Consider the following 15,477-nt stretch of genomic DNA (forward strand, 5'->3'; position numbering starts at 1 on the left):
AGGACTTCCTAACTCACACACAACACCTCTGGTCACTACATATATATCTAGTTTCCCCCAGGCGTGACACAATTACCTCAATAAACTTCTTATTCTACAATTAACCTGTATTGAGTTTCCATTAAGCGGTTCTATTACTAGGAGCTCCTTTCAGTTGCAGAACCATTTACTGACCTCTTGCGACACACAGGGACATAGCCCAAGTATTTTATACACACGTACATGTGTGCATAGTGTGTGCGCGCCAAGGTTTTTCCTGAGTGCTACAGGTGACATGATACCAGTGGCAGACTGTCCAGGTTCAAAGCTTGCCCGATGGCAAGTGGGCCCCTGCACCATTAGAATCCATATATGGGGGTCCATGTTAGTATCTAAGGGGCCCACCCCCTCAAGTTTGAGAATTTTTTATTCACTCATGAAAGAATGCATTAATTATTTCAGCCTGGCTGTGTTTGTAGACAGTTACTCTTTTACTCGTTTCAGTCATTTGACTGCGGCCATGCTGGAGCACCACCTTGCAAGTGTAGTGGATGGTCTTTACGTGCCACCGGCACAGGGTCCAGTCAGGCAGCACCGGCATCGATCACACTTGGATGGTGCTTTTTACTTGCCATCTATGATGGGCTTCTTTCAGTTCCCATCTGCTAAATTCACTCAGAAGGCTTTGGTCAGCCCAGTGCTACAGTAGAAGATACTTGCCCAAGTGCAAGAGAATGCATGTATGTTTTAAGTCATGGGCAACATATGTACCTCTACAGGGTGTCCACAAAGTCTAGCTACGTGCAATAAATAAAATCATAGCATAAACAATTAAATATAAGAAATAATAATTTCTTAAAGTATGTGTTAATCCCCCATATACCCAGACTTTGTGGACACCCTGTAGATTGAAATTTTGCTAAGGAGCCCACCACATTATATATATATATATATATATATATATATATATATATATATATATATATATATAATTTATTTATATATACTACCTGCAGTACTTGGTTATGCCTGGGTTTATCTAAAGTATCAGAAAGCCACACCCTATGACCTTCTTGGAAAGGTGTGCCCCAATGCAAAATTTATATACATACATATTGTGTGTGTTGCATGTACATAGGTACATAGGTGTGCATCTGATATATATTTATAGATAATTAACGTGAGTTTTGTTGCTTGATTTGCTTTTGTTTATTTGTTTTTATTTCGAGTAGTGAAAGAATTAGGTCAGAAAATTTTATCTGCAATAAAACCAGAGATGATTGGTTAATAGCCAAGCTCACATGACATTTTATTGCCAATAAAAGCAAGATTACATTACAAGTAGAGTGTACTCTATTAAGCCCCTGCTGTATTCAGACACTAAGCTTTCCAGATAAAGAATTAATTAATTTATATACACATACATTATATATTTGTGTGTGTGTATATATATATATATATATATATATATATATACATACATACATGCACACATATACACATAAGTAAATCTGAATAAATATAGACAGGCTAAATAAAACCATTTTGGTACTGTTGCTGCTGCAATTATATATATATATATATATATATATATATATATATAGATAGATAGATAGATAGATTGATAGATAGAGGTAGAGAGAGAGTGGGGGCTGGTTAGGGATAGAGTAGAGAAATCTATTTTTAAGAGTTGCCTTTAGCTTAAAAACCACAACAAAACCAGTTCTGGTCTTTGGTGTAATTTCCTTTTTTTTTTTTTTTTTTTTTTTTTTTCATTTTGTTGTCAATGACAGGGAATTTCTTTGTGACTGCTTGAGGTTGTTAAAAACAGAGACAAAATTTCCCTCAAATTTCACCCCCAGAAAATGTCTTTAAGAGAGGAAAAAAAACATGTGGTTGTCCAAAATACATGTAAAGATGGCATGGACATGGTTGACAGACCTCTGACCATTGGTTTGCTTGATCAAGGAGGCCCAGTGGCTAAAATAGCAATTGTTTTGCCATATCTTCTGAGACAGTCGGGGGGGGGGGGGGCATTTCAGCTAAGAATTGTGGGTGGGGATGAAGAAATAAAGAATAAAATGAAAGAACAAAAAGAAGAAAAATAATGGAGAGAAAATAACTATTACAGGTGAAACTAATTAATGGATTACATTAATTATTTATGCAAATTTTGCAAGGCATGTGTTTCTGCAATCAGACCAATTTGTATGTAAATAGATTGATATAAGAAAAAGACAAACACACACCTGTCTAATAAGCAAGGTAGAATTTTACTTTGTGTTAAATGTTTGTAAACGTTTGGATAACTGTTATAGAGACATTAGTCTCTCTCTATCACCTTTCAACAGCATTTTATATGAAGAGACACTAGAACAATTTAACAACATAATAAAATTAAGTTTTATTTTTGATGATGCTTGGTTATACAAATCCTGTGTCACTCAGCTTAGCAGCCGCTGATTAAGTTGTAATTTGGTATTGGAAGGGTAAGGGCTTCCTTGATGCCTGCCAGAGAAGCAAGTAGCTATCACCATCGAAGACATCGAGGTAAAGAGTGCTTTGTTGAGGAGCGAGGAGTTGTCACGTAGAAGGTCTGTTGCGCAACTGTCTGAGAAAGTGAAACTCACTCTTTAAGTACTAGTTTTACTACGCATGCGCAACTCGAGGGGCTTCCGGTGGTGAAGTCCCTTACGCATGCGCAGAATAGTACTTCCTCAATGGCGGCTATAATTTCGCGCCACTACATGTTTAAATAATTCATTATTTACAAGACAAACATATCAGGCTGAGTAAAAAATAAGCAACATTTTGAAACAGGAAATCCATCACAATATATTTCGACTGCGTCAAATGTAAATAGTGTAAATAATGTATTGTCCAATATGTCATTCATTCTTCTGTTAAGGTAGAGTATGAGTTGAGGGAATATGGCTGTTGTTTCTACCAGGCTGACTCTGCCAAGTAGATAGTTCTGAAGTGTGGACAAATTGGACAATGTAATCCTAGATACACTAGCCTAATAAAAAAAAAAAATTCCAAAATGATCACGGCCAGAATTCTGCTGATCAGTTCTACTGACCTAGGGCTAAACAACAAATAACACTACCAAAAATAGCAACAACTACAACAACACTATTACTACCAATAACAATACCACCAGCTACATCTCTCTTGATCTCTAACTACAATTGGAAGATTTTAGGAAGTAAAAAAATAGTCTTAAATGTGACAAGGAGGAGGAGGAAGAGAGGGAGGAGGGGAATGGGAATTGCAATATTGAGATAAAAACTGACAGGAAATCACAAATTTATTGGTGGAAAGTAGATAGGAATAGCACATATACACACATATTTATACATATACGCATATAAGTACAGTCATAGATAAATGCAGACACAGACAATAACAACACGCACACACACACACACACAGACTGGACGGACACGACTAAGGAATCACCTCGTGCCATAACTTTACTACCAAATGGTTGCTATGAAACATTCTCAAATAACAGAAAAACAAAGCTACAACAATAACAAAAAATATCAAAAGAAATTAAAAACAAAAAAACATTATGAAATCAAATAAAAAAAAAAAGGAAGAAAAGGTGACATTTGGAATAATTGTTTGCAGGAGTAAAAAGAGAAAGTATTTTATTGAGAAGCAGAAAGAGAGAAAGAGACAGACAGACGGACAGAAATAAGAGATAAACAGATCAATAAATAGAAAAATGTTAGAATAATGGAGAGGCTGAAAGTTCGATAGGAAATAATTCAAACAGATGGATTGACCAATGAGAGAGAGAGAGAGAGAGAGAGAGAGAGAGAGAGAGGAGGGAGGGAGAGAGAGAGGGAGAGAGAGAGAGAGAGAGAGAGAGAGAGTGTGTGTGTGTGTGTGTGTGAGTGTGTGAGTGTGTTTTATTTATCACCGATTCCAATAATATATTGACTAATGAGGGAGAATTTCATCAGTGTTTCCAACACAGTATTTATTTATTTACCCCCAAAAGGCTCAGAGATTAAAATTTGTCTTCTTACAGCACAGACTTTATTGATTTGATTTCACAAGACACACAACACACACACACACACACACACACATCCAAGTTCACCACTCACTGTATTCCCCTTCCTGCAATCTCCAAGCTCCCTTTTATGCACTCTCATGAAATCCCTGCTCGCTCACTCTGTGCAATCCTCTGTACCACTTCACTTACATTCACCTCTCTGTCCCTTTAGGATATGCCCTGGCACATCTTTACCACCATCTTTTCTCTCTCTATCTCTCTCTCTCTCTCTCTCTCTCTCTCTCTGTAGCCATGTATCTTCTCAACAGCAAGACCCCTGATTTTGTCCCTGTATCATGCTTTACCCTCTCATCATCTAACACACAACAACCCTCCCGCAATACTTCTTTATCCGCCAAGTTACTTGGTGACCCTTACCAGTGCTGATGCCATGTAAAAAGCACCCAGTACACTCTGCAAAGTGGTTGGCATTAGGAAAGGCATCCAGCTATTGAAACCGTGCCAAAACAGACACTAATGTTTGGTACAGCCTTTTGGCTAACCATTTCCATACAAAGTTGGAGAGCACCACCTGCCCTAGAGTTACCAGAAGGATGTTAAAGAGAGCACTAGACTGCCTGACGAACATCTAGAATACACATCATTAAAGCTAACAAGCTATCTATTTACCCCATGGGGGGCAGGGTTCTCATTTTCTTCACAATATCTTCTATTTGTGAAATGAAGTTTATTGAGGCATCGTAAAAGATTGCATATGTCTGGCATTGATTTTTGTTAAAATGCTCCATGAGAGAAAAGAGCATTTCTCTAGTGTTGCTATGGCGATTTTTTTCAAAGTGTCACTCTTAAATGCAAAGTCCTTCTTTCCATAGATGATCATTTGTAGATGACTAAGCTAATAATATTTGGCTTACCTGGGTTAGATGGGTCCATCAACAGGTAATCACAAGAACTTCTTTCAGTCACAACTACAGGTGGAGTTGAACACAAAACTAACCAATTTAAACCAGACTTAACTTGCAGTAACAATGTTTTTTTAGCCCTAAGTCAACCTTGACTGAGCAGACTTATGACCTGCTAGAAACAGAAGCTAAATTTCCTTAATAACACACCTAGAGTCTTAACCCTTTCGTTACTGTATTTATTTTGAGATGCTCTGTGTTTCTTTCAATTAATTTTAAATACAACAAAGAATTTAGTAAAATAATTTGGTTATCATTAAGCTAGTGTTAGGAACGTAAATTGTGATTAAGGTTTTGGTGGAAGATTTTAATCCAAAACATGAAAACAAGACATTTGTATTACAGAGCCAGAACCAGTTTCAGCCGGGTTGGTAACGAAAGGGTTAAATAAGGAAAGGATTTATTGGATAATGTTATCCCATATAGCTCCTGAAAAACAAGAAGTGATGGTTATGGCTGAAATGCCTTTGATCATAGATAAATCTGCAGCCCTGGGTTAAAACAGCAACAGTAAGAACAGCAGCATCTATACATCTTCAGAAATGTTAAGTAAACAAGAGAATTGTTTAAGACTATAAAAAAAAAAAAAACTCGTTTATCAGATCAGAAAAGATAGAATTCATACAAGGTTAGTTTAGCCTAATCCAGAATGACTTAAGTGGTTTCAGACATAAACAATTCATGCAGGGATTAACGAAGAAGATATTCTTATGTTTTCTAAACATACCGTAACAGTATTAAACTGCATCAGCACTGCACCGCTCCTGTCTCCAAAGGAATCCAGACATAGTTTGTAAAATTTAGACAAATCCATTAAACTACTGAAACCATGGAAATATATATGGGTCCAGGGATCGATATAAATGTATGTGTATGTATGAATGTATATATGTATATACACATGTATGAATATGTGTGTGTATATATATATGTATGTATATAGTTATGTATAAATATATAGTTATGTATATATATAGTTATATATATACATAGTCATGTATATATAGTTATGTATATATAGTTATGTATGTATACACTTATGTATGTATAGTCATGTGTGTATATAGTCATGTGTGTATATAGTCATGTGTGTATATAGTTATGTGTGTGTATGTTATACATGTATGTATATAATCATGTATGTATATAGTTAAGTATGTATATATGTATCGAGTAATTTATAAATTTCTTAGTTGTGAGAAAACTCTATATGTGTGTATAGTTATGCAGACATACAGTTATGCATGTAAGTATATAATCATGTATGTATATAATTATGCCTGTGTATAGCTAAGTGTGTATATATATATATATGTATAGAGTTTAGTGGTTAGAAAGCTCTGACAATAAATAATACTGTTCCTTGCTTAAAAGGAAAGAAAAACAACAACAACAAGAGGAAGAAAGAATCAAGGAGCAGCAGGAGCAGCCTGTTACCAGAATTCTGCTGGTTTTAAACAGAATGACTTATCTCAAGTGTGTTGTTTGTTCTACACACTCCAATGGAAACAATAAAGAAAAATGATAGTTTCTGAAGTAGGCACAAAGCTGGGGGTGTGGTGGAAAGAGTGCATCGATTAAACCAACTTTCAGGACTTGGTACTTAGCCCTTCGCTCATCTGAGGTTGTTATTGATGATGATGATGATGATGATGATCCTTTCTACCATAGGCACAAGGCCTGAAATTTTGGACAAGGGGGCAAGTCGATTACACTGACCCCATTGCGTAACTGGTACATATTTCATCGACCCCCACAAAAGGTTGAAATGCACACACTGCTGGGTGGTTGGTATTAAGAAGGGCATCCAGCTGTAAAAACCATGACAAAACAGACATAAAAGCCTGGTGCAGTCTTCTGCCTGGCCAACTCCTGTCAAACCGTCCAACCCATGCCAGCATGGAAGGCAGACGTTAAACAATGATGGTGAGGATGATGGAGAGTGTTTATTGGCAAAATGACCATCTCCAAATATAACAATATCTGTTGCAACACAGGGTTTCACATGAAGAACTTTGCAAAACATATACACAAACTTAGTCAAGAAACTTCCATCAAAATTCCATGCTACTTTTTTAAACAAAACACCATTTAAATAATGGCAAAGATATTTTAGTAAATTCTTTGTTGTTTTTCAATAATTAATTGAAACAAATGCATTGTAATTCAACAGAATGAAAGTAGCAATAGGGTAAAAAAAGCTCAACTCTGTCCCTGCTATATTCATTCACACGAGTATTCATTGGAAGCTAATAAACCATTTGTCAAGTTTACAACTGACCAAGTCAACACATACAAAAAAACAAAAAAAAAAAAAAAAAAGAACTCATTTGACTTGCTAGCAACAGTAGTCAAATAGACCCTAAAATCATATCTATCAAGGAAGGACATTCTGAATATGATAAAAAAAATGGGATGGTCAAAACTTGACATTATATTGTATTATTGATGGCACAAAGGAAAGAATGAATCATTTACTGACTTCCCATACACACACAGACACACAAAGACACACACACACACACACACTGGAGATGACGTCAAAGAAGTAGAATGGAAAGAAAGGATTTTAAATGTTTCTGAGTATTTACTTCTGCCAAAAAATAGAATTATATTTACTGGCTTCATTTTCAAATAGATAAAATTAGCAGAGCAACACTTTGAAGCCTTGGCTTCAAATAAATAAACATACGTACGTACGTACATACATACATACATACATACATACATACATACAGACAGACAGACAGACAGACATGTCTTGTTTTTGTTCCCAACTTTGACCCTCCATAAATCCTAAATTTTATTTTGGAATTTATGGGAGCGACTGTCTTTGAAGACTCATATTGTTGTTGAATGCTCAAAATGAGGAGTAGATAGACAGCCGACAACTGACGAAGGGTCCTCTCTCTGTGTTTACTTGTCCTGTTTTCCATTTCTTTTCTCTCACTATTTGCATATTTCATGTTGTTTAGACAGTTGGTGACGTCCTGTACCCACATATATACATATATATATATATTATTATTATGATTATATACATATTACACTCCTTTCCTTATAAGTCCAAATATATTATGTGTGTATGTTTACAGAGCGGCATGCAATGCAGCAATAGATTACAGACTGGCAACTCAATCTGGCTGTGGACAAATGCGTCACCATGCACTCTGGGAGGAAAAACCCAGCTTTTACATACTCCCTCAACAACACCAATCTTAAGAAATCTATCACTGAATGTGACTAGAGTATTTATTGTAAACAGCAAGTTGACTTTGCCTTTTTATATGTGCTCTGTTGGTTCTAGAAAGCAATAACAAGTTGAAGGTGAGAAGGAAATCAGATCTTAAAATGACTGACAGATACAGCTATGAAAAAAGTAAGGAATATGTACTGCCTTAAATAAAGTCCCTCTTCACCATTAAGGAGAATCTCCATCAAACACATACACACTGAGAAGACACATACACACATCAGGTAAACACAAGGTACAGGTACCATATTTTCCAGCATAGAATTCAACATAGTATTTAGTGTAAACATTTAAATATTGTCACTGTCTTTCCGAATTCTACTGCACTTCACATGGAATTTTTGGTCCTCCAAAGTCCATTTGACCTTCCATTTTTGGCTGTAAATTTTGGTCAGAAAAATTCGACTACGATGCCAGAAGATATGATATACACACACACAAAGACAGATTCAAAGCATGTCTCTTTATGTCTGAAGACATAAATACATACACATGCACACACATAAAACTGCATGTTGAAATATATATATATGCACACACAGACACTCATTCAAGCACCGGTAAGTGCACAACCATATACACACACACACACGCACAAACTACACATTGATACACATATATAAATACACTCCCACAAATACATAAACCAAGCCACACACATACACAAACACCATATCTGTTATACATAGCATTAGTCTCTGGAACTTTCAAGACACCTCCCACCCGCCCATTCGCCCACTTGTAGCAATGACTCAATGACTCAGTGACTCAATGACTCAGTGACTCAGTAAAATACACAACTGAAATATTTTTAGTGGGGAAGAATTTGGTCTGGTTTACAGCACAATAATTCCACCAGATGAAATTGTAGTAACGGTGGTGGTGGTGGTGGTGGTGATGATGGTGGTGGTTTGGTGGTGGTGGTGGTGGTGGTGGCGGCAGCAGCAGTAGCAGCAGCTGCAACACTGGTTACAATGTTGATGACAGTGATGGTGTGTGTTCCTTAAATGGTCAATATTGCTTTTCTTTTATTTTGATCTATATTTTCTCATTCATAGAATTTTCGTGGATCTTCCTCACGTTAAAATTTTGTTTGTAATTCATAACAAAATGCTTACAGAGCTGCTAGGCTAAGAATTCAAATCTTTGCTATTTCACACTACACAAGTTGCAATTTATGCACACACATACACACACACACACACGCATGCATGCACGCACATATGCACACCTGCTTTCATTTGACAGTTGGGTGATTCACGCAATCCAGGTAGAGGTAAGAGTTATTTCTATAGAATGTGGGAAAGGTAAGATGTTCTGAGATGATACTGTTACCATTCCTTAATTTAACATCACTGACAGCACATCTCATTAAGAAAGGGGCTGATATTACTTAATTTCACTCCTTGCACACACACACACACACACACACACACACACACACACACACACATTTGCAGCCCTGGGGTTTTGCAATTGTATGAGAAATAAAAATATGAGATTTGGTCGTATAAATGCATATGCATGTGAACATGTGCATGTGTATCCATGTATGCATGTTAATGCATGCATATGTACACATCTGTGTGTGTGTGTGCACTCATACAAGTCATATGAAATGAATGTGAGAGAGAGAGAGAGAGAGACTGTGTGGTCTTATATTCAAATGCAAGATTATGTATGTGTGTGAACACCTTCATGTATGTGTGAGTGTGTGAGAATGCACTCATATATGACATGTCCTTTCTAACACCAACCACTTTACAGATTGTGCTGAAGGCTTTCACGTGGCACAGTATGGCACTTTTACGTGCCACCGCACGGGCTATTCACATTGTTTTGAATTAATCAGGTAATATCTCTTAGCTTTGAGATTTTGATCTTGTGATTGTTCATTTTTAAATTGACATTGTAGGGTAGTTGTGAGAGGCCAGATATGGCCAGCTTGCACAAAAAACAAGTAAAATATTTGGGCTGGAAGTGGTCAGTTTAAATACTAAAGTGTTAACCATTTTGATTCCAGCCTGCCCAAAACAAATCAGGTTCTATGATACAAAACTTACCGATTTAAAATGAATTAAATTAAAAACCTTCCAGCAAAATTTGATGCTAATTCATGTCCCAAAAGCTTAGTAATGACAAAGTTACTTCAGTGAAGTCTTTATTATTTTCAAAAATAATTGAAAAAAAACGGCAAAGTAATTTTAACAGAAACATGGTAACAGAACTGTTAGATAAATGGTATATAACATTGGAGGGAATAATGGGACCTTAGATACTTGATAAATAAAAATGAAGGTCATGGTTGGAATGTCTTTGATCATAGGCTTGCATGAGCTGGTTTGACCTGGAACTAAACAACAACAGAAATAGGATGATGATGATGATGATGATGGTGATTATGACAAACAAAGATGATTCAGATATTTTTGAAATCAGATTCGTTTTTTTTTTCTTTGATCGAAAGAGTGCCAGGAGGAGGAGGTGCTGGGTAAGAAAACAAAGTGGGGGTGGGGTGGGAAGTGGGAAGAAGATTGTGTGGTGGTGTTGAGGGTGTTTGAGAACAAAGACAAATAGTGAAATTTTCAGTGAAATTCATGCTTAAAGTGGATCTAAAAATAAATTCAGAAAAAAACTAAAAAAAAATTACGAAAATATAAACAAAAAGAAAAAAGAAAGAAAAAGATAATGCTCGTGGCGGGAGGGGTGAGGGTGGCTGTTGGAGCCAGGGTAGAGTGCAATAATGTAGGGACCGAGACTGTAGCATTATAACATCCAAATATAATTTGGCAAAGTTGAATGTTGTTGTTGCCCTTAAAATAGACAGGAAAATTATCAGTTATAATTAACTGTGGCCTTCTTGTCCACACACACACACACACACACACATACTACAGATGTTCTGTTTTTGATACTGACCCAGCCTAAAACATTTTATCAAACAACTCCAAGTCTGTTTGATGTTGCACAAGATCAAACAATAAAGTTATTATAACTCTCACCTCAGGAGAAGTGCGCTCTCTCTCTCTTACACACACACACCTACATATTGTGTGTGTGTGTGTGTGTGTATAGAGGCAATTCGGTAGTGGTAAGTTCTTGGTGAAAGAAGAACCAATTCCGCTGCTATCTAACTTTGAGTGTTCGTGCCTCGTCTGTCTTATCACCGAGAGAGGCATGCATGCCACAACTGCCGACCTTCCTACATACGAAAAAATTGTGGGTCGTAGTTTTTGACACTGAAACACTTCTACAATGGGTTCCGTACTAGTAAAAAGTGGAATATATAATCACACACACACACACACACACTACAAGTATACACACACACACGAAACAACCACACAATCACAGACAATCTACATACACACACCACACACATATGCTAAAAAGACAACCACACAACCTACGTACACACACACACACACACACACATCACATCACATACAAACTACACATGCCAACCAATCACATACATACACACACACAATACAGAATTTAAATTCAAAACCAAAAACTACAAACTGTAAATCACTGCATTCACTGATCTTATAGCCTTTAGGAAAAGAATAAAGGCTACTACATCTCTTTCTCTCTCTACCATCATCATCATCATCATCGTTTAACGTCCGCTTTCCATGCTGGCATGGGTTGGACGGTTTGACTGAGGACTGGTGAATCAGAAGGCTGCACCAGGTTCCAATCTGATCTGGCAAAGTTTCTACAACTGGATGCCCTTCCTTAATGCCAAGCACTCCATGAGTGTAATGGGTGCCTTTTATGTGTCACTAGCACGAGGGCCAGTTAGGTGGTTCTGGCAACGACCACGCTCAAAAGGTGTTTTTTATGGGTTACCTGCACGGGAGCCAGTCCAGCGGCACTGGCAACAACCACGCTCGAATGTTGTTTTTTCATGTGCCACCGGTACATGTGCCAGTAAGGCGACGCTGGCAACGATCACACTTGGATAGCACTTCTAACGTTCCACTGGCACAAGTGCCAATCAGGCAGCACTGTCATGTTTAATCAATATCTCTCTAATCAGTAATAATGTTGAAGATGATTATCAGTGGGGGGGGGGGGGCAGTGTGAGTGAGAGTGTGTGTGTGTGTGTGTAAGTGAATGTCTGTGTGATTGTGTGTATGTGTAAGTGTGTGAGTGTGTGAACGCGCGTGTGTGTGTGTGTGTACCAGCATAAGAGTGGGGAGACAGTAGCAAAATCTCAAGGGAAGGCAGACTTGACTGCTTTGTGGTATTCGGTTACATCCTTTCTAGATTCCGAGTTCAAATCATGCTGAGGTCAACCTTAACTTATCTCTTCAAGGTCAATAAAAATGAATGATCTGAGGTTAATTCAATCAACTCTCTTTCTCTCCTGCCTTGCTTTTTTTAATTGTGTGTCTTGCAAACCAGTTGACACTGAAGGAACCAAAGAAGACGCCTCTATGTGGTCACTAAATCTGCTTGAAATAGCAATCAAATCTCCCTCAAACCAGACCTTGCTGACTTTAAAAGGAGAAATCAGATAGAAATCAGATACTGTCTACAGAAGTTTGAAAATAGTTGGGATGGCCATAACTGGATTGAATTTTGTCCATAGTAATGCTTCAAACAACGGTTTCATAAAAACAAAGTTATTATCCTCTATATTTTGTTTTAGTCACTGAAGTGTAGCCATGCTGGAGCACCACCTAGAGGTGATTAGTCAAATAAATCAATCTTGGTACTTATTTTTTAAGCTTAATACTTATATCAATCCCTATTGCCAAACCACTAAGTTACAAGAATGTAAACAAACCACCACTGATTGTCAGGCAATGGTTGGGGACAAACACAATGCAAACACACACACAGGTTTCTTTCACTTTCTAACAAGTCTTTAGTCAGCCAGGAGTTATAATAGAAGGCAACATTGAAAAATACCTTAGGAATGAGAACCCAGGTTTGAAATTTCCCCAAGACACCTGATGAAGGCTGGAGGGTATATCAGCCAAAACGTTGTGTTAACAACAAACAAGATGAGGACAAATATCCGTCAAATGTACATAATGTAAATAATGTACATAATTCCACATCTCTTAAATATAGAACTGTAGTCAGACCTTGTTGAACCATTCAACCTAGGTCAACACAGAAGCCAGGTGTTAAACAGCCAGATCTGGGAATTGAAACCACAATCTTGCAATCATGAATGCAATACCCTAATCCCAAGGCCCATGCATCTTCCCTCAACTTCAAAACAAAACCCCAAATTCTTAACATATTTTTTGCTAAGGTGGTGAGCTGGCAGAAACATTAGCATGTTGAGCGAAATGATTAGAGGTACTTTGTCTGTCTTTACGTTCTGAGTTCAAATTCCGCCAAGGTCGACTTTGCCTTTCATCCTCTCAGGGTTCATAAATTAAGTACTCGTTGCATACTGAGGTTGATCTAATCAACTGGCCCCCCTCCAAAAAAATTTCAGGCCTTGTGCCTAAAGTAGAAAAGAATATTATTAAGGTAGCAAGCTGGCAGAAACATTAGCACACTGGGTGAAGTGCTTAGCGGTATTTTGTCTGTCTTTGCGTTCTGAGTTCAAATTCTGCCAAAGTCGACTTTGTCTTTCATCTCCCTCAGAGTCGATAAATTAAGTACCAGTTGCATACTGAGGTCGATCTAATCAACTGGACCCCTCCCCCAAAATTTCAGGCCTTGTGCCTAGAGTAGAAAAGAACATATTTTTGCTGTCAGTATTAACAAATCTTAGAATATTCTATACATTACATTGGTTTGTTTTTCTCTCTATTTTCTACTCTTATAGATTTTTACCAATATATTCTTCGATATCTAAATAGATATTTTTGCATATTACCATTTTATTTTTTCCATTCTATTACAACTGCTTTCGACATTTTGTGTGTATGTGTATGTGGTGTGTGTGTGTGTGTGTGTATATATTATATATATATATATATATATATATATATATATATATATATATAATCTTAATTCCTATCTATAAGTGCTTAAATCTTTCTACATTTTCTAAGCTTTCTTCATAAAAAGAATGTCTTATACCTTTGTTTTTTTATTTTCATGTTAATTTCTTTATAGTATCAGGAAGAAATTCCATCCTTGATAAGGAATAGATCGAATGATTAAACCCATCACCAGCATATTACTGGTATTTTACCAATCTCAAAGGCTGCAAACCAACAATATAATCTATATGTAGTCATTCAACCACTGTCAAGTCTCCCACAAATCACATATTATTTATATTAGTAAAGGACGGCTACATTGGATAATTTAATCCAAGATGGTCACATCTGGAACGTCTTTGATCATAAGTCTACTCAATTAAGACCACCTTGGGCTAAACAACAAGCTCAGTGATCAAACCAATGAAATCATCACACACACACAAAACTTGTTAGAGGTAGCAGCTAAATGTCCCAATGTGGCAGAAGGCCACACATTTGGGAGGGGGGGGAGACTAGCTCATCAGATCGATCCCAGTACATAACTGGTATCTATTTTATCAACTGAAGACTGAATAAGTGCTAGGCTTACAAAGAATAAGTCTTGGGGGGGGGGGGGTCAATTCGTTCAGCTAAAACCTTCCATGGCAGTGGCTCCAGCAAGGCAGAGGTCAAATGAGTGAAACAAATAAAAAAGACAGAATAAACAAAAACTATATATATATAACAAAAACAAAGGCCCAATTTATTTATTTATTTTTTTGCTTTATTTTTTTTGTTTTGCGTTTTTGTATTTTTTTATTTTTTGTATGGCAAGTCCAAATGTTTCAGAACCGCCCATCTATTTCTACACCAGAAGACACACACACCACCACCACCATCACCACCACACAACACATTAGCATCATATTCATTGATCTTTGCAAAACACATCATCACCTGCCACATTATCATCTGTTACCATGTTTACACATCGTAATATATAACCACCACCATCATCATCATCATTAACACCGCCACTATCATCGTCCTCATCACTGAATGTCACCTCCACTGCACACACACACACACACACACACACACACACACAATCCAATATATGTACCGGATCAGCCGTTTATATTCCATCAACAGTCCCAGAGTCAATCAACCACTTTAATCTTCATTAAAACCTGATTAGCGTCTCTAGTTCTTTGATCAGTGACAGAGAAGTAAAGAAAAAAACTTCAATGAAGCAAGATTAATAAACAGATAATTAACAATAAGCATAGATTACACGATCGTAATTTTTAT

The 15,477-nt window shown here is 37.0% G+C and overlaps 1 protein-coding gene across 2 annotated transcripts in view; it reads right to left on the bottom strand.

The window, feature by feature from the left end:
• Nucleotides 1-15,477, bottom strand: part of LOC106875058 (serine/threonine-protein kinase tricornered) — a 147,011-nt gene that overhangs the window by 86,777 nt on the left and 44,757 nt on the right. Inside the window, exon 1 of one of the 2 annotated variants that reach the window (XM_089363489.1) lies at nt 5,699-6,389. The exons of the other annotated variant lie outside the window; for it this stretch is intronic. Within the exon in view, the coding sequence (XP_089219615.1) occupies nt 5,699-5,785 (87 nt within the window). The 5' untranslated portion in view covers nt 5,786-6,389. Of the gene's footprint in view, nt 1-5,698; nt 6,390-15,477 lie in introns of those variants that run through there. 2 annotated transcript variants of the gene reach the window in all.

Source organism: Octopus bimaculoides, chromosome 15 (assembly GCF_046866305.1).
Source record: "Octopus bimaculoides isolate indiv1 chromosome 15, ASM4686630v1, whole genome shotgun sequence".
NCBI classification, from domain to species: domain Eukaryota; kingdom Metazoa; phylum Mollusca; class Cephalopoda; order Octopoda; family Octopodidae; genus Octopus; species Octopus bimaculoides.